A 19,780-nucleotide genomic window follows, 5' to 3' on the forward strand; every position below is an offset into this window, starting at 1 on the left:
AATCTACGCACACAGCCCTGGTTTTAAAGTTGCGTTGAACCAGAGAATCAATGTTATAAAAATGACACAGAAACCCACAGGCAGGCAAGGGCAATTCGACACCGTCCGGGCAGGCAGGCAAGGGCAATTCGACACCACCCAGGTAGCAACAAGTTCCTGGCAACAGGGACAATGGAAAAGGGATCGGCAATTCACGCCATCACGAGGAACAATACATTCTGTGATGGGACAATTAACATCCCACCTCAGAGTGCTTAGAAACAGCCAAAATGGCCATCAGAGAGGAATGCCTGGGAATAGTCCTTTTGTTAACAGCAATCTCAGCTCATGTTGGAGATGTGGGAGCAGACACACTGCAAAAATCTGCAGGTTCCAACTTTACACCTGTAGGATTTGTAATGTCAAGGGACACCTGGCCAGGATGTGCAAAAAGGCAATAGCGAGGCTAGTCTGCGAGACAGAGGAACCAGACGAGGGGTCTGAAATGCAGGATGAGGCCTGGGGAACAACCATGGATGCTGAAGTTCAGAGAGTTCATGTGGCTGACGTCCACAGTTCATACACCAAAATGCCACCCATGATAATGAAAGTCTTACTGAATGGCATCCCGGTGCACATGGAGCTGGATACCGGAACTAGCCAGTCACTCATGAGTGCCCAACAATCTGAGAGACTATGGCCACACAGAGCTAGCAGGCCCAAATTGGAACGCATTGAGACGCAGCTACATACGTACAGCAAAGAGATCATCCCAGTGATGGGCAGCGCAAACTTGGTGGTAACACAGAATGGATCACAGAACCGGCTGCCACTCTGGATTGTTCCGGGAAATGGCCCCATGCTCTTGGGAAGGAGTTGGCTAGCTGAGATGAATTGGAAATGGGGGGGGGATGTGCACGCCATTTCATCCGTGGAGCGAAGTTCGAGTCACTCTTTCAACCCAGTGTCGGAATGTTCAAGGGCACCAAAGTAGTGATACACCTCAATCTGGACGCCAGACCAGTGCACCACAAAGCCAGAGCGGTGCCGTCATTGATGCGTGAAAAAATTGAAAGTGAACTGGACAGGCTGCTCAGAGAGAGCATAATTTCGCCCGTTAAATTCAGCGACTGGGCAAGTCCCATTGTTCCCGTCCTCAAAGCAGATGGCTCGGTCAGGATTTGTGGCGACTACAAAGCCACCATCAACCGAGTGTCGCTGCAAGACCAATACCCACTCCCGAGAGCGGAGGGCCTTTTTGCCACACTGGCAGGTGGTAAGCTGTTCACTAAGCTGGACCTCACTTCAGCCTACATGACTCAGGACCTGGCTGAAGAATCCAAGTTTCTGACCACCATCACGACACACAAAGGATCATTTGTTTACAATAGGTGCCCGTTTGGCATTTGGCAGCGGCTATCTTTCAGCAAAAAATGGAAAGCTTGTTTAAGTCCATCCCTGGAATGATCGTGTTCCAAGACGACATCCTTATAACGGGTCGAGACACTGAGGAATACCTCCGCAACCTGGAGGAGGTGCTACGCCGATTGGAACAGGTAGGCTGCAGCTGAAAAAGGCCAAGTGCGTGTTTTCGGCCCCAGAGGTTGAGTTCCTGGGCAGGAGGGTTGCCGCAGATGGGATCCGGCCCACTGAATCAAAAACTGAGGCGATTCGCCGGGCGCCCAGGCCCGGCAACACGTCAGAGTTGCGATCGTTCCTGGGACTCTTGAACTCTGTTGGGAACTTCCTGCCGAACTTAAGCACATTGTTGGAGCCGTTACACATGCTCCTCCGTAAAGGTTGTGAATGGTCTTGGGGGGATTGTCAAGAACGGGCTTTCAATAAGGCGAGGAACCTGCTGTGTTCCAACAAACTGTTGACTTTGTATGACCCCTGTAAAAAACTGGTTTTACCATGCAATGAGTCATTCTATGGGGTTGGGTGTGTTTTGCTGCAGGGTAACGATGACGACCTACTCCAACCGGTGGCTTACACCTCCAGGTCGCTCTCCCAGGCAGAGCGTGGATACGGCATGGTCGAGAAGGAGGCACTCTCGTGTGTGTGCAGTGTGAAAAAGATGCACCAGTACCTTTTCGGTAGACGGTTCGAGCTAGAGGCGGACCACATCCCTGTTGTCCAACAGCAAGGCTGTCAACACTAATGCGTCAGCTCGCATACAGCGATGGGCCCTCACGCTGGCTGTGTATGACTACACCATACGGCACCGGCCAGGCACCGAAAATTGCGCTGACGAACTCAGCAAGCTCCCACTGGCCACCACCGAGGGGTTGTCGGAGCAGAGCACCGAGATAGTCATGGCCATTGAGGCTTTTGATACTGCGAGCTCCCCCATCACAGCCCACCAGATCAAACTCTGGACCAACAGGGACCCCCTCCTATCCATGATAAAGAAATGTGTCCTGACTGGGGACTGGGCGCCCACACACACGGCGTGCCCCGAGGAAGTCAGGCCGTTCCAGAGACGAATGGATGAACTCTCCATCCAAGCCGACTACCTGTTATGGGGCAGCCGGGTAGTCATACCCCAGAAAGGAAGGGAAGTGTTCATCAGGGAACTCCACAGCGAGCACCCTGGCATCGTGTTAATGAAGGCCATTGCCCGGTCACACGTGTGGTGGGCTCGGATTGACTCAGACCTGGAACACTGGGTTCGCAGGTGCACGACGTGTGCCCAGCTGGGCAATGCCCCCAGGGAGGCCTCACTCAGCCCGTGGCCCTGGCCCACCAGGTCATGGTCACGCATTCACGTAGACTATGTGGGCCCATTCAAGGGAAAATTGTTCCTGATCGTTGTCGATGCATACTCCAAGTGGATCGAGCGCATCATATTGAACTCGTGCACGACATCCATCACTGTGGAGAGTCTGCGTACGGTTTTCGCGACCCACGGCTTGCCGGACATCCTGGTCAGCAATAATGGCCCGTGTTTTACCAGCCATGAAATACAGGAGTTTATGTCGGGCAATGGGATCAAGCACGTCCGGACAGCGCCATTCAAGCCGGCCTCCAATGGCCAGGCGGAATGGGCGGTTCAAGTCGTAAACGCATCCAAGGACCCTCCCTTCAGTACCGCCTATCGCGCCTCCTGCTGGCCTACAGGTCCCGGCCGCACTCGCTCACGGGAGTCCCGCCAGCGGAACTCCTCATAAAATGCACGCTCAAGACGCAGCTGTCCCTCATTCACCCAGCCCTGGCAGACATTGTTGAGGGCAAGCGCCAGTCCCAAACCGAGCTCCATGATCAAGGCTCAAGGGGGAGGTGTATAAAAATAGATGACCCGGTATTTGTTCTTAATGGGGGTATTTGTGCAGAAATCTTTGAAGGTGACAGGACAGGTTAAAGCAATTAATGAAGGATATGAGATCCTGGGCTCTATAAATACAGGCATAGAATACAAAAGCCGGGAGGTTATGCTAAACCTATAGAAAACATTAGGTCAGCTCCAGCTGGAGTGCTGTGTCCAATTCTGGGCACCTCATTTTAGAAAGGATGTGAAGGCTTTGGAAAGTGTTGTCTCTGCACCTTGTTACAAACTCACACGAGGCATAGATATCTCAGACACGGTCACTCTGTGACCTTCACTTTATTTCCAGGACGGAAGAGTATTGATCCTGGGTGGGACCTCCCCTTTTATACCTGGAAGTCCAGGTGAGGAGCTCAAATGGCTTGAGGGCACTGTAAGTGGCAAAGAAGGAAACAGGATCATGGTGGTCAGACTAAACAATGGGCAAATATGCCGCAAACACTTGGACCAAGTAAAGACAAGGTTCAGTGCAGACACAGAGGAACCGGAAGAAGAGCATGATGAGATAGCACCCACACCACTGCCAGCGCACGAGCAACAAAGACAGCGCTCAGCATGCACAGTCCCTGCGGCCAGCCCGGACAGGCCGGAATCACTTCAAGTGACAGAGACGCGTGCTGAGGCTCAGCTACCAGAACTACAACTGCGGCGCTCCACGAGAGAGCGCCGATCACCCGATAGAATTAACCTCTGAAACTAAAAGACCTAAGGGGGGAGGTGATGTCATGTATTTCACCATCTTGCAATGACTAAAAGTATGTAACTGTAACTCATGCCTACAGTACCTGTACCCTTGTAATGCACACCCTGACCACAGGGAGTGAGCTCCTCACCTGGACTTCCAGGTATAAAAGGGGAGGTCCCACCCAGGATCAATACTCTTCCGTCCTGGAAATAAAGTGAAGGTCACAGAGTGACCGTGTCTGAGATATCTATGCCTCGTGTGAGTTTGTAACAAGGTGCAGAGACAACACTTTCCAAAGCCTTCACATCCTTTCTAAAATGAGGTGCCCAGAATTGGACACAGCACTCCAGCTGGAGCTGACCTAATGTTTTCTATAGGTTTAGCATAACCTCCCGGCTTTTGTATTCTATGCCTGTATTTATAGAGCCCAGGATCTCATATCCTTCATTAATTGCTTTAACCTGTCCTGTCACCTTCAAAGATTTCTGCACAAATACCCCCAGTTCCCTCTCATCTTGCACCCGCTTTTAAATAGTACCATTTAATATATATTGTCTCGCCTCATTCTTCCTATCTAAATGTCATCACCTTACACTTTTCCGAGTTGAATTTCCTCTGCCATGTGTCCGCCCATTCTGCCAGCCTATGTCTTCTTGAAGGATGGTATCAAATTGAAAACAATGGCATACAATGTTGTTAGTGGGAGGCCAGAGGATTGGGAAATTTTTAAAAGCCAGCAAAGGACGACTAAAAAAAAAAGATGGATTATGAGAGTAAACAATCAAGAACTAGAAAAAGTTTCTACAGGTATATAAAAAGGAAGAGAGCAGCTAAAGTAAACTTGGTTCCTTAGAGGATGAGACTGGAGAATTAATAATAGGGAACGGGGAAATGGCAGAGACATTGAACAAATATTTTGTATCGGTCTTCATGGTAGAAGACATTAAAAGCATCCCAATAATACATAATCAAGGGGCTACAGGAAGGGGGTAACTTAAAACAATCACCACTAGATAAAAAGTATTAGGCAAACTAATGGGACTAAAAGTGGGCAAGTCCCCTGGACCTGATGGCCTGCATCCTAGGATCTTAAAAGAAGTGGCTGCAGAGATAGTGGCTGCACATTGGTTGCAACCTACTTAGAAAAGGGAGACAGAAAGCAGGAAACTATAGACCAGTTAGCCTAACATCTGTCATTGGGAAAATGCTGGAGTCCATTATTAAGGAAGGAATCCCCTGAGAGAACAGACGCACCAACGTTAGCATCCTCGATCAGGCCAACATCCCCAGCATCAAAGCACTGACCACAGGACCAGCTCCGTTGGGTGGGCCACATTTGTGTCAGTCATGTGAACAGACTCCCAAAGCAAGCGCTCTACTCGGAACTCCTACATGACAAGCGAGCCCAAGGTGGGCAGAGGAGACATTTCAATGACACCCTCAAAGCCCCCTTGATGAAATGCAACATCCCCACCGACACCTGGGAGTCCCTGGCCAAAGACCGCACTAAGTGGAGGAAGTGCATCCGGGAGGGCGCTGAGCACCTAGAGTCTCATCGCCGAGAGCATGCAGAAATCAAGCGCAGGCAGCGGATGGAGTGTGTGGCAAACCAGTCCCACCCACCCTTTCCTTCAACGACTCTGTCCCACCGGTGACAGAAACTGTAATTCTCGTATTGTACTGTTCAGTCACCCAAGAACTCACTTTTATAGAGTGGAAGCAAGCCTTCCTCAATTTCAAGGGACTGCCTGTGATGATGAGTAGCGGGACATTTGGAAAAGCATAACACAGTCAAGCAGAGTCAGCATGGTTTTATGAAAGGGAAATCATGTTTGACAAATTTGCTCGAGTTATTTGAGGATGTAACGAGTAGGGTGGATAAGGGGAAACCAGTGGATGTGGTATATTTGGATTTCCAGAAGGCATTCAATAAGGTACCACATAAAAGATTACTGCACAAGATAAAAATTCACAGGGTTTGGGGTAATATATTAGCGTGGATAAAGGATTGGCTAACTAACAGTAAACAGAGAGTTGGGATGAATGGGTTATTTTCCGGTTGGCAAACGCTAACTAATGGGGTGCCACAGGGATCCGTGTTGGGTCCTCAACTATTTACAATCTGTATTAATGATTTGGATGAAGGGACCGAGTGTAATGTAGCCAAGTTTGCTGATGATACAAAGATGGGTGGGAAAGCAAGTTGTGAGGAGGACACAAAGAATCTGCAAAGGGATATAGACAGGCTAAGTGAGTGGGAAATCATTTGGCAGATGGAGTATAATGTGGGAAAGTGTGAGGTTATCCAGTTTGGCAGGAAAAATTAAAAAACAAATTATTTAAATGGAGAGAGATTACAAAATGCTGCAGTACAGAGGGACTTGGAGGTCCTTAGGCATGAAACAGAAAGTTAGTATGTTGGTACAGCAAGGAATCAGGAAGGCAAATGGAATGTTGGCCTTTATTGCAAGGGGGATGGAATATTAAAGCAGAGAAGTCCTGCTACAACTGTACACGGTATTGGTGAGGCCTCACCTAGAGTCCTGCATACAGTTTTGATGTCCGTATTTAAGGAGAGATATACTTGCATTGGAGGCCTTTCAGAGAAGGTTCACTAGTTGATTCCTGAGATGAAGGGGTTGACTTATGAAGAAAGGTTGACCAGGTTGGGCCTATACTCATTGGACTTTAGAAGAATGAGAGGTGATCTTATTGAAACATAAGATAATGAGGGGGCTCGACAAGGTGGATGCAGAGAGGATGTTTCCACTCGTGGGGGAATAGTTTAAGAATAAGGGGTCGCCCATTTAGAACTGAGATGAGGAGGAATTTCTTCTCAGAGGGTCGTGAATCTCTAGAATTCTCTGCCCCAGACAGCTGTGAAGGTTGGGTCATTGAATATATTTAAGGTGGAGATGGACAGATTTTTGAACGATAAGAGATTAAAGGGTTATGGGGAGCGGGCAGGGAAGTGGAGCCGAGGCCAGGATCAGATCAGCCACGATCTTATTAAATGGCAGAGCAGGCTCGAGGGGCCAAATGCTCTACTCCTGCTCCTATGCCTTATGTTGTGCAAGTCTATTACTATCTTCCTCACTATTTACTACACACCAAGTTTCGTGTCATTTGCAAATTTCAAAATTGTACACTATAGCCCCCAAGTCATTAATTTATATCATAAAGAACACTAGTCCTAGTACTAAATCTCCAGTCCAAAAAACAGCCATTCACCACAACTCTGTTTTCTATCCCTTAGCCAATTTTGTATCCATGCTACTTTTGCTAATAGGCTTAGTATGTGGTACTTTACCAAATGCCTTTTGAAAGACGATATACACATCATCAACTGCACTGCCCTCATCCACCCTCTGTTACCTCATTAAAAAATGACTATGTATCCTGACGTTAACTGCTCAGGGAGATACTAAAGTCAATGAGGGAAGGGTCATAAAAATCTCCAGCAGGAAATGAATTGCTTTTTTTCTCTTTGAAATAAAAAATACCTTTTGAAAAATCAGATGTTGATTTGCATGAGACACAAAATATGGCACCTGAAGTGTGATAGACATATATCAAAACTTTTATATATTAGCAGATCCCCCATGACATTGCTGGGCTAAGGACAAGGAGGGGGGAAAATTAGCCAAGATAAGAGTTCTGATTCCAGCACGAATCACAGGGCAGCAAAGTGTGGACAGACAGCGGTAGATTTTCGATTTGTCATCCGGAAGTAATGCCGCCATTATAATGGAAAAGAAAATTGGGCAGTTTCTACAATGATCGGCCAATCCACAACGGCAGTTTTTGATCCATGCGTCATGTTGAAAATCTAACCTATGGGCTCAATTTTCCCCAGTATTTGCGCCTTTTTTTTTGGAGCAGGCTGCTTTTGCTGGCCTAACTTAAAAATCCCCAGTTTCCCCAATCAATTTGCACCAGCGTAACTCACTCAGTTATGTTTTTTTAAGGTACATTTTTTTTTCCTCAAAAGGGTTTGTAACTAGCCACCTACGCCAATTGTAGCCATTTAGGGAACTTTGGCCAGCTGATAGTTACTCCATTTCTGCTTAGGCCAGCGTATGTGGCCTCTCGAGAAAACTCTTGCAAAGAGTTAAAGAAATCGGCGCAGGTAAATAAATCGGAGGTCATTCGGCCTGGGCTAGGGGTGAGAAACGGAGCAGACCGGGACCAGCACGCACTTGGAACCGAAGAAGCTCGGCGGGGGAGGGAGCAAACTGACCGGCACTCCTCACCACAGACCGGGAAGGTACGCACTCAGGGACCGGAGAGGGTCGCAGACAGCCAATCTGAAGGCTGGTGCTCGAGGAGGGGGCGGGGGAGGGAGAGAGTTCACAATACTCAGGGTGGGGGGGGGGCGAGGAGGAGGAGAGGACAGGATACATGACCTTTGGGAGCTCTACTGCGCATGCGCGCCCATTTCAGCGACGTCAAGAATATCAGCTTCTTTCCCTGCGCATGCGCAGAAGGCCCGGCTGCTTTTTCTGGCGCATTCCTTGACCTAAATCAGCAGCGCTACTCTGGCAATACCCCAGAAAACGGGCTTAGGGAAAATTGAGGACCACTTCAGGGTCAGCTGTGCTGCCCACGTAGTCGAGCTGTCTGGCAACAGAATGGCCGCAGTAAGATTCAGGAGGGAAGAAAATTGGAAAGGCAGCCAGGTATTGTCAAAAGATGTCAGATTGCTGATGCTGCCATTTGTATTTTAAAGTTGGTTAAATAACACTTGTGTGCTCATTAGTAAAAGGAAACGCTAAAGAACTGTTGAAAATGAACTTCAGAAACACATGACAAAATTCTATTATTATCGTAATTTAGAAACTTTTCCTGCTTACCTGTACACATCAAACTTTACATCTTTTCTGGCATTAATGTCCTTCAAGCATTCAGGTGGTATATAACTAAGGGTGCCCCCGTTTCTGCTGCATTGAGAGCTGTACTGACCTGTGAACTTCCGCCATTTTGCCATGCCAAAATCACAGATCTAGGAAGAAAGAAAGATCAGATGGGAGACACATGGTTTGAAAAACAACTTGAAGCAAGGTAGTCAATTTTCTCTCAAGCAGTAGTGTCGAATCGGCCAAGCCATTAGTCCCAGCATGGTGGAATCTGTTCCATTAACATTGCAGGACAATTCCATGGCAGCCAGTACAAGAGAGCATCTGTGCCAGCTTATGCATCTGCAATTGGTTTTAACTTGCTATTTGTGGCTTTGTTTCTGGCTATTCTGACCTCCTCAATGGTTGGGGAGTATATACACAGCCCAGTGAACAGAGTTATTATGCAAGCCTGTACAGGTGCGAAAGAGCTCACCCTTCTTCCCAACAGCAGTGTTGGCCAATCTCTGGATTTATGTTCCAGATTGTGATAGAGGTTTTACATCAAAAATGCAAACTTATCTTTTCACCTGATAGATGCTGACTGACTGGCTGTGCATTTCTGGTTTTATTTGAGATTTCTACCATTCACAGTTTTGTTTTCTCCTTTATATTGCAGGTAGCACCACGTTTCAAATAGGTTCCTGACTGTGCCAAGGCAGCAGCTCATTTACAATACTATCGCTGAGATCACAGCTGCACTAAGTGGTAAGGTTCGGGCAATATTAATAGCTTTTAAGCAGAGCACATCAATTTACCTTAACGCGATAGTCTTTGCTCAGCAGAATATTGGCGGGCTTCAAGTCATGGTGAAACAGGGCTGGCTGGAGGTTATGCAAGAAGTTCATTCCCAAAGCAATCTCATATGCAAAACGCAGACGAAGAGGCCAAGGGATTTGATGTTGGCGAAGAAGGTTATTCAATGATCCATTCTCCATGAATTCAGTTACCAATCCCAGCGATTTGATTCCATTCTCAAAATGCCGTTCTGTAACTCCATACAATCGCACAACGTACTCAAATTGTGCTTTGTGCATCTTCTTTGCCTCTTCTAGTAATTCATGCTTGCCACTGCAACTGTAAGGTCAGAAAGAAGTCACAGTAATACAGTATCACTATCATATCCTAAACAGGTGAAACACTTCTCAGTGCCCTACCTTGTTCAGTCCTACAATCCTACTACAGTGCTTAGAAGACTAAGCAGATCTGCGAGGTTAACAGTGATCAACAAAAATTAAATGGTGAAACACCAACAATTTCTTGCATTTATATTGTGCCTTTCACATCCTCAGGATGCCCCATCACAGCTATCGAATTACTTTTGAAGCATATAGACACCATTGTAATGTAGGGAAATCACGGCAGCCAATTGGCAAGGTCCCACAAACAGCATGAAATAAATGACCAAATAATATGGGATTTTTTTTTTTTAAATTATGATGGTTCAGGGGAAAATATTGGCCAGAATACTGCGGTAACTGCTTTATATTGCCAGTGATCTGGGCCCAGGGGAGGCGTGAGTTCGGGGCCACGGGCCCAGGGGCAGCACGGGCCAGCCCACACTGCGATGTGTGTGAGCACTTGGTCCGTGCAGCAGAGCTGGTCTCCAGTCGTCTTGATTAATCCTTGCCACTGGACCAAGACCTAGCTCTGTCAAGCCCGTGTGGTGGCTGGTGTGCAACGGTCACAACACGTTAAAAAAAAATCCACGCACAGGCATCTTCCACCCTTGAGGATGTAGTTCAGGTCCTTTATAGAAACACATGTGAACTCATCCTTTTTTGGCATAGGAGCAAGTCATCCTCGTTTCGAGGGGCTGCCTATGAGTGAGTATGATAGAAGTGAGAGCCCACCTGACTGATTCTCCTTTAACACAATTTGTTCTTAAAATAACTAATGTTTTTGTTAAGTTTAAGCTCTACCCTCACAAGGCACAACATAATGTAGATTGGGCTAGAATTTCCAAACAATCTGCCAGCGCCAGATTGCCACCCAAAATATCGCTAAGATTCCCAAAGTTATCGCCGGTAAAAAAAAATTCCCCAAAGAAAAAGAAAAAAATCTGTCCAGCGAAAAAAAATGGGCCTTACACCCTGATTCGCGGGGAAGAAATGGGCCTTACACCCCGATTCTCAGGGGAAAAAATGGGCCTTACACCCCGATTTTCAGGGGAGAAATGGGCCTTATACCCCGATTCTCAGGGGAAAAAATGGGCCTTACACCCCGATTCTCAAGGAGAAATGGGTCTTACACCCCGATTCTCAGGGGGGGAAATGGGCCTTACACCCCGATTTTCAAGGAGAAATGGGCCTTACACCCCGATTCTCAGGGGGGGGAAATGGGCCTTACACCCCGATTCTCAAGGGAGAAATGGAATCTTGGGCCAATTAGGTGGTTCTTTAAAAAAAATACTTAAATTACTAAAAATTTACACCAAGGCTATGGGTTGGGTATAGGAGGAGAAAAACACAAAAAATATTTTTTCAAAAAACAAAATTTAAAAAAAAATCTGAACAACATTCTCAGGATCCTTTTCACTTAAATCACTGCAAGAGAATTTAAAAATAATTAGCAAAAAAACAGTTACTTACCTTTTCTTGCAGGGCTACTTATCTATTGCCCAGCTACGCTAATTCTCGTGGATGTTTCTTTTTCAACTTACATACGGGTCACCGCGGAGCCAAAAATCGGGTGATGGCAACCTGTGGATGGTGCACGCCAGTGGTCCGCTCCCCAGCGGTACTTTAAAACCACCGGCGTAACTCAGCTGGGGAATTTTCCGCCGACCCGGTTCTCGCCCAAAACGGCCAATACCACCGAGAAACCGGACGGCGGAGCAATGGAAGTTCGAATCCATTGTATTTAAAAGTTACTGTCTGATGATCGGCAATCATTCTTTCAATGCAACACAATGGCAAGAATTGTGCCAAATAAAAATCACCCAAACATAATAGAAACATAGAAAATAGGTGCAGGAATAGGCCATTCGGCCCTTCGAGCCTGCACCGCCATTCAATAAGATCATGGCTGATCATTCCTTCAGTACCCCTTTCTTGCTTTCTCTCCATACCCCTGGATCCCCTTAACCGTAAGAGCCATATCTAACCCCCTCTTTAATATATCCATTGAGCTGGCATCAACAACTCTCTGCGGCAGGGAATTCCACAGATTAACAACTCTCTGATTGAAGAAGTTTCTCCTCATTTCAGTCCTAAATGGCCTACCCCTTATCCTAAGACTATGTCCCCTGGTTCTGGACTTCCCCAACATCGGGAACATTCTTCCCGCATCAAACTGTCCAGTCCCGTCAGAATCTTATATGTTTCTATGAGATCCTCTTTCATCCTTCTAAACTCCAGTGAATAAAGTCCTCATATGACAGCGCAGCCATCCCTGGAATCAGACTGGTGAACCTTCACTGCACTCCCTCAATAGCAAGAACGTCCTTCCTCAGACAAGGAGACCAAAACTGAACACAATATTCCAGGTGAGGCCTCACTAAGGCCCTGTACAACTGCAGTAAGACCTGCTTCTATATACAAATCCCCTAGCTATGAAGGCCAACATACTATTTGCCTTCTTTACTGCCTGCTGTACCCGAGTGCCCACTTTCAGTGAATGATTAACCATGACACCCAGGTCTCATTGCACCTCCCCTTTTCCTAGTCTGCCGCCATTCAGATAATATCCTGCCTTTGTGTTTTTGCCCCCAAAATGGATAACCTCACATTTATCCACATTATACAGCATCTGCCATGCATTTGCCCACTCACCTAACCTGTCCAAGTCACCCTGCAGCCTCTTGGCATCCTCCTCACAGCTCACACCGCCACCTAGTTTAGTTTCATCTGCAAACTTGGAGATATTACACTCTATTCCTTCATCCAAATTGTTAATGAATATTGTAAAAAGCTGAGGTACCAGCACTGAGCCCTGCGGCACTCCACTAGTCACTGCCTGCCATTCTGAAAAGGACCCGTTTATCCCCACTCTCTGCTTCCTGTCTGCCAACCAGTTCCCTATCTACGTCAGTACATTACCCCCAATACCACGTGCTTTGATTTTGCACAACAATCTCTTGTGCGGGACCTTGTCAAAAGCCTTCTGAAAGTCCAAATGCATCACATCCACTGGTTCTCCCTTGTCCACTCTGCTAGCTACATCCTCAAAAAATTCCAGAAGATTCGTCAAGCATGATTTCCCTTTCATAAATCCATGCTGACTTGTCCGATCCTGTCACCGCTTTCCAAATGTGCTGCTATTTCATCCTTCATGATCGATTCCAACATTTTCCCCACTACTGATGTCAAGCTAACCGGTCTATAATTACCCGCTTTCTCTCTCCCTCCTTTTTTAAAAAGTGGGATTACATTAGCTAACCTCCAGTCCATGGGAACTGATCTAGAGTAGATAGACTGTTGGAAAATGATCACCAATGCATCCACTATTTCTAGGGTCACTTCCTTGAGCACTCTGAGATGCAGACTAGCAGGCCCCAGGGATTTATCGGCCTTCAATCCCATCAATTTCCCGAACACAATTTCCCGCCTAATAAGGATATCCTTCAATTCCTCCTTCTCACTAGACCCACTGTCCCCTAGTACCTTCGGAAGATTATTTGTATCTTCCTTCGTGAAGACAGAACCAAAGTATTTATTCAATTGGTCTGCCATTTCTTTGTTCCCCATTATAAATTCACCTGAATCCGACTGCAAGGGACCTACGTTTGTCTTCACTAATTGTTTTCTCTTCACATGTCTATAGAAGCTTTTGCAGTCAGTTTTTATATTCCCTGCAAGCTTCCTCTCATACGCTATGTTCCCCCTCTTAATTAAACCCTTGGTGCTCCTCTGTTGAATTCTAAATTTCTCCCAGTCCTCAGGTTTGTTATTTTTTCTAGCCAATTTATATGCCTCTTCCTTGGCTTTAACACTATCCTTAATTTCCTTTGTTAGCCATGGTTGAGCCCAGTTTTATTTTTACTCCAGACAGGGATGTACATTTGCTGAAGTTCATCCATGTGATTTTTAAATGTTTGCCATTGCTTATCCACCGTCAACCCTTTGAGTATCGTTTGCCAGTCTATTCTAGCCAATTCACGCCTCATACCGTCGAAGTTACCTTTCCCCAAGTTCAGGACTCTAGTTTCCGAATTAACTTTGTCACTCTCCATCTTAATAAGGAATTCTACCATATTATGGTCACTTTTCCCCAAGGGGCCTCGCACAACAAGATTGCTAATTAGTCCCTTCTCATTACACATCACCCAGTCTAGGATGGCCAGCTCCCTGGTTGGTTCCTCGACATATTGGTCTAGAAAACCATCCCTAATACACTCCAGGAAATCCTCCTCCACCACATTGCTACCAGTTAGGTTAGCCCAATCAATGTGTAGATTAAAGTCGCCCATGATTACTGCTGTACCTTTATTGCACACATCCCTTATTTCTTGTTTGATGCTGTCCCCAACCTCACTACTACTATTTGGTGGTCTTTTCACAACTCCCACTAGCGTTTTCTGCCCTTTGGAATTCCGCAGCTCCACCCATACCGATTCCACATCATCCAAGCTAATATCCTTCCTTACAATTGCATTGATTTCATCTTTAACCAGCAACGCCACCCCGCCTCCTTCTCCTTCCTAAATGCTGAATACCCTTGGATGTTGAGTTTCCAGCCTTGGTCCTCCTGGAGCCATGTCTCCGTGACGCCAATCATATTGTATCCGTTAGCTGCTTTCTGCGCAGTTAATTCATCCACCTTATTCCCAATACTCCTTGCATTGAGGCACAGAGCCTTCAGACTTGTTTTTTTTAAAAACACACTTTGCCCCTTTAGAATTTTGCTGTAATGTGGCCCTTTTTGTTTTTTGCCTTGGGTTTCTCTGCCCTCCACTTTTACTATTCTCCTTTCTATATTTTGCTTCTGACTCCATTTTATTTCCCTCTGTCTCCCTGCATAGGTTCCCATCCCCCTGCCATATTAGTTTAACTCCTCCCCAACAGCACGAGCAAACACTCCCCCTAGAAGCTTGTAGAATGGACTACAATTTACTGTCAAAGCAACAGTGAGGCCAACAGCGCTCACAATTATTAATGAGGAAAAAGCTGAGCAACTTCAGGCAAGTGCAGATGTGGGGTTAAACGCAAAAATCCAGAAGTTGCTGTCCCATGCTCCGCTCCACCGTTAGCTCCCCGAAAACTGCATCTGACTCACCATTCAAATACATTAAACAGTGTAAAGTTCCTGTACTTGGATGGTAGATAATAATTAAACTCCACACATAAAGTTAGGGCTAGTCTATTTAAGTGTAAGTATTAATTTTAATGGCGTGCTAAGTCTTTAATTATTGTCAAACAACCTCTCTGGCACTGAAAATTAACTATTACAAATGTGAATTTGCAATATTTCAACTTTTAATTGTTGGAGATTTTTTTAAAAATGTAAATTACATTGTTTGCTTTTAGTCTCTTATCTCACTCTTAATCCAATCTTTCTTTACCTCTGGTGAAACTCTACCTTAATTGACATTGAATTCAATATTCTAACTGACACGTCCTGGTTTAGACTGTGTTGCTCTGTAACGATTCTTCAATCTGATGCTTAAGAAAGACTTGCATTTATAGAGCGCCTTTCACGACCTCCAGATGTCTCAAAGCGCTTTACAGCCAATGAAGTGTATTTTGGAGTGTAGTTACTGTTGTAATGTAGGAAATGTGGCAGCCAATTTGCACACAGCAAGCTCCCACAAACAGCAATGTGATAATGACCAGATAATCTGTTTTTGTTATGTTGACTGAGGGATAAATATTGGCCAGGACACCGAGGGCAACTCCCCTGCTCTTCTTCGAATTAGCATCATGGGATCTTTCATGTCCGCCTGAGGGGGCAGACGGGGCCTCAAACGTCCCATCCGAAAGACGGCACCTCCGACAGCGCAGCACTCCCTCAGCACTGCTCTGGAGTGGCAGCCTAGATTTAAGTTCCTGGAGTGGGACTTGAACCCACAACCTTCTGGCTCAGGCGAGTATGCTACCCATTGCGTCACAGCTAACTTGAGATACAAAGTTGCTTGGCCTGTTCGCACAGATGCCGCATGCCCTTTCGATCTCCCACTTACAGCAACTTTCCGTTCAAAAGCTCAGGGAAATTAAATTGGCAAAGGTAAGTCTAACAAACGGAGGGCACCGTCCGCTCGCCAGCTATAGTAAATTCCGGCCCATTGCCAATGACGGAACTGCAGTACAGCTCTTCCCCCATTTCAAACAAAACAAGGGGTAGTTTCTATTCTAATAAAACATGGGGAAAACGCTTGTTTATCTCCATAATTAGAGACCCAAAAAATAAAATCACCATCCCACAAATGGGACATTGCCAAGTTGCCCTTTCCTGCAATGGTAAGGAAGTGGCAGAGAAAACAGGTATTCTCTCAGTTCATTAAAAGGGGAACTTCACATCCAATATTGGCCTAAACATCCCCACCACCCACCCATTTAAGTTAGATTAAACATACACAAAATTCATGTAGGGTCAGGGTGGAAGTCCAGCTCCCTTTCACTTCTCGCCTTCAAGGATATTCCAATTAAAACTACAGAGAGCAACTCTTCATTCCAACATCGCAGTCTTTTACAAGGGAAATATGTCGTTACAGCTGTGTACTTATTGCAGAGTACAACCGTGTGGCTGCTTATTCCTTACCTTCGATTCATTGTCATGTATTTTATTGCTACGGGAATCATCCACATCCGGTGAAAGGCTTGGTAAACTTCGCCGAAGCCTCCGCAGCCGACGATCTTCGCACTTTGCAAATGTCGGGGGTTGATGAGAGTGAAGTCCTGAAACTTTTCTGGAGCCAGTGCCGCGGGTGTTGGGGAGCTGTATACTCCCGACTCGCTCTCCATTATCCCCCAGTCACACGGCGGCCACAGCCACTTCTTCCCCGGAAAGTCCCACCCCCAAGGGAAGGAAACACGTCAGAATAAAGTAACCCCGACTGCAGCTTTAAGCACCAGACTGACTTTTATTGTGGTGTCTTTCTCTGGTGGCAGAATGAAGAATGGCTATAAAAGGACAGGTTGGAATGTGTACTTCACCAGTGGGCGTCAGATTGCCAACCGGCTGGGATTGTCCTGGGCTCTCCAGGAATTAAATCGGCAAGAGCGAGCCGTGACTATCCTGGAGGAAAAATTAAGGGCAATAAAAAGTTGCGAATGTTTTTTTTTCTTTGAACATTTCTTAATCATAGAATGGTTACTGCACGGAAGGAGACCCTTCGGCCCGTTCTCTGCAAGAGCACCTTGCCCCACTTATACCCGAATTATTAGGCAGCCTATATTTTGCCTGCCACACACGGATTCCAATTTACCCAAGCCAGATCCACTCAACCTTTTTTTTTAAAAAAAGGCTAGATTTCTCCGACCTTTGCCAATTTAACCTAAACCTTTTGATCACTGTCCCCGCAACGTTCCCCGACTGATATTTGCTCACTGGACTAGGAAAAATGCCATTTTACCTTTACAATAAAATGCACACGACCTTCCTAGTAAAACACCAACATTAGAAAGGTACCACTCACTAGGGGCGAGCTAGCTACCTAATCAGTTTTTAGAAGTAGAGCGGTGACCAACATTCTTTCGTCCCTCCCACGGTTACAGATCTGGAAATAAGCAGGATGATTCTAGAGAGAAGAGTTGTACTCAATCCTTACCGTGGAGCTTAAATTAGTCTTGCCTCTCTACTAAAGTAAAAAACTGCATTATAAATAGATACTCAGATCTGCATTTTAATGCTTGAAGGCAGTTACTACACCTCTTATTTTCTTAGAATTCAGTTCCTCTTTAGTTCTACAATGCATTGTCAGAACATCTCATTTGCTAAAAAAGGGCCAGTTGCAAAGGGGTAAAAAGTGAGCTATTACTATACAAAGCTTGGATAAAAATATGAAAATTGCAAATTTTAGATAAATAGGCCAAAACTCAAGTTTAGTGTAGCTGGCAGAGCTAGCACCAATAGCTGCAGTCCCCAGATGTCAGACCTTGGAAAGAGCTTTTTCCCCTAATTGCAAGATATTGCAACAGCTACTTCATTTAATATGGTTAAATGCCAATGTTACCAAGCATGTTGAATGTATATTCATTACTAATTCACAATCTTAGCATATGCTGTGACAACATTGCATGTACCAACTCAACAGTACATCTTTCTCAGTTATTGTCCTATTTTGTTCCTTGTTGTTAGTGATGCCAGCTGTCATGTATTCAACCAGCATTGTAACCCATGTATAAACTGACCTAAGTTGTGCACCGTGAGAACACTGACCACTAGGTGGGAGACAATCCTAACCTGGACCTTCAGGTATAAAAGGGGAAGCTCCACCCACCTTCATCACTTGAGTGCTAAGGAATAAAGGACAGGTCACAGACTGACCTTCTCTCAAGCATGGGCCTCGTGTGCATTTATACTGTGTAGTAAGGACGTATCAATGGCGACAAGAAACTGGGATTTAAACCACGTGAGCATGGCCACTAGCAGAACAGACGAGAGGTAGTGTGTTAAGGAATGGTTGGACAGAGATTCAACATTGTTAAAGCAGCACACAGTTCTCCAGGCAGACAAGGGCAGTCAGGCATGTCCCAACATGTAGTCGAACCCAGAAGGGGAGTTCGACAGAGACAATGGCAAGCTGAACAACGATTCACACCATTGCAAGGGACAATGCGGCCAGTAATGGGGCCATCAACACCTGTTAATGGTGCACTCGAGGACAATAACAGGGGCAGTCAGGGACGATCGACTGGCATGGGATCTTTTGTTTCAAACCGCAACTCATGCTGGAGGCGTGGAGGCATACATTCAGCCGGATGAGCAAAATACCTGCAGAAATTGCAGAAATGGACACGAGGGGAAATCGCTGGAAGCTGAAGTTCAGCGAGTTCATGTGGAGCACGTATACAGTTCATACACCAGGACGCCACCGATAATGATGAAAGTGCTCCTCAATGGCATCCCAGTATCAATGGAGTTAGACACGGGTGCCAGCCAGTCCCTGATGGGTATCAAACAGTTCGAAAAGTTGTGGGCATCCAAGGCCAGGAGGCCAAAATTATCGCCGATTGACGCACAGCTACGGACTTATACAAAGCAGATCATTCCGGTGCTAGGCAGCGCCACGGTAGTCGTGACCCACAAAGATTCGGAGAACAGGTTGCCACTCTGGATTGTCCCAGGGGACGGTCCCGCACTACTGGGGACGAGTTGGCTTGCTGTCATGAACTGGAAATGGGGCGATGTCAATGCAATTTCCTCTGTGGAGCGAGCATCATGCTCACAGGTCCTGGACAAATTTGTGTGGGAAAAGATAGAAGGCAAATTGGACCGCCTGTTGAGGGAAGGCATCATCTTGCCAGTCGAATTCAGTGACTGGGCAAGCCCGATTGTGCCGGTGCTCAAGGCGGATGGGTCGGTCAGGATATGTGGCGATTACAAGGCCACCATCAATCGGGTGTCACTCCAAGACCAGTACCCGCTACCGAGAGCGGAGGACCTCTTTGCGACACTATCCGGTGGCAAACTTTTTTCAAAATTGGACCTGACCTCAGCTTACATGACCCAGGAGCTGGCGAGTGAGTCGAAGAAGCTGACCACCATCACGACACACAAGGGGTTGTTTGAGTACAACAGATGTCCGTTCGGGATTCGCTCGACCGCCGCGATCTTCCAATGAAATATGGAAAGCCTCCTCAAGTCGATTGCAGGGACGGTGGTTTTTCAGAACGACATCCTCATTACGGGTTACGATACCGAAGAACACCTCCACAACCTGGAGGTGCTACGCAGACTGGACCGGGTAGGTCTGCGACTGAAAAAGGCGAAGTGCGTCTTCCTAGCTCCAGAGGT

General features: G+C 46.3%; 1 protein-coding gene across 1 annotated transcript in view; it reads right to left on the reverse strand.

The window, feature by feature from the left end:
- LOC139278769 (receptor-interacting serine/threonine-protein kinase 2-like) overlaps positions 1–16,917 on the reverse strand; it is a 52,542-nt gene extending 35,625 nt beyond the window's left edge. The window contains exons 1-3 of the mRNA XM_070897896.1: positions 16,583–16,917; positions 9,643–9,961; positions 8,843–8,991 (exon numbers count right to left, since the gene is read on the reverse strand). Coding sequence (XP_070753997.1) covers positions 8,843–8,991; positions 9,643–9,961; positions 16,583–16,785 — 671 coding nt within the window. The 5' untranslated portion in view covers positions 16,786–16,917. The remainder of the gene's footprint in view (positions 1–8,842; positions 8,992–9,642; positions 9,962–16,582) is intronic.
- Between the last annotated feature and the right edge of the window lie 2,863 nt (positions 16,918–19,780).

The sequence above is a fragment of the Pristiophorus japonicus genome, chromosome 13 (assembly GCF_044704955.1).
Source record: "Pristiophorus japonicus isolate sPriJap1 chromosome 13, sPriJap1.hap1, whole genome shotgun sequence".
Classification (NCBI taxonomy): Eukaryota; Metazoa; Chordata; class Chondrichthyes; family Pristiophoridae; genus Pristiophorus; species Pristiophorus japonicus.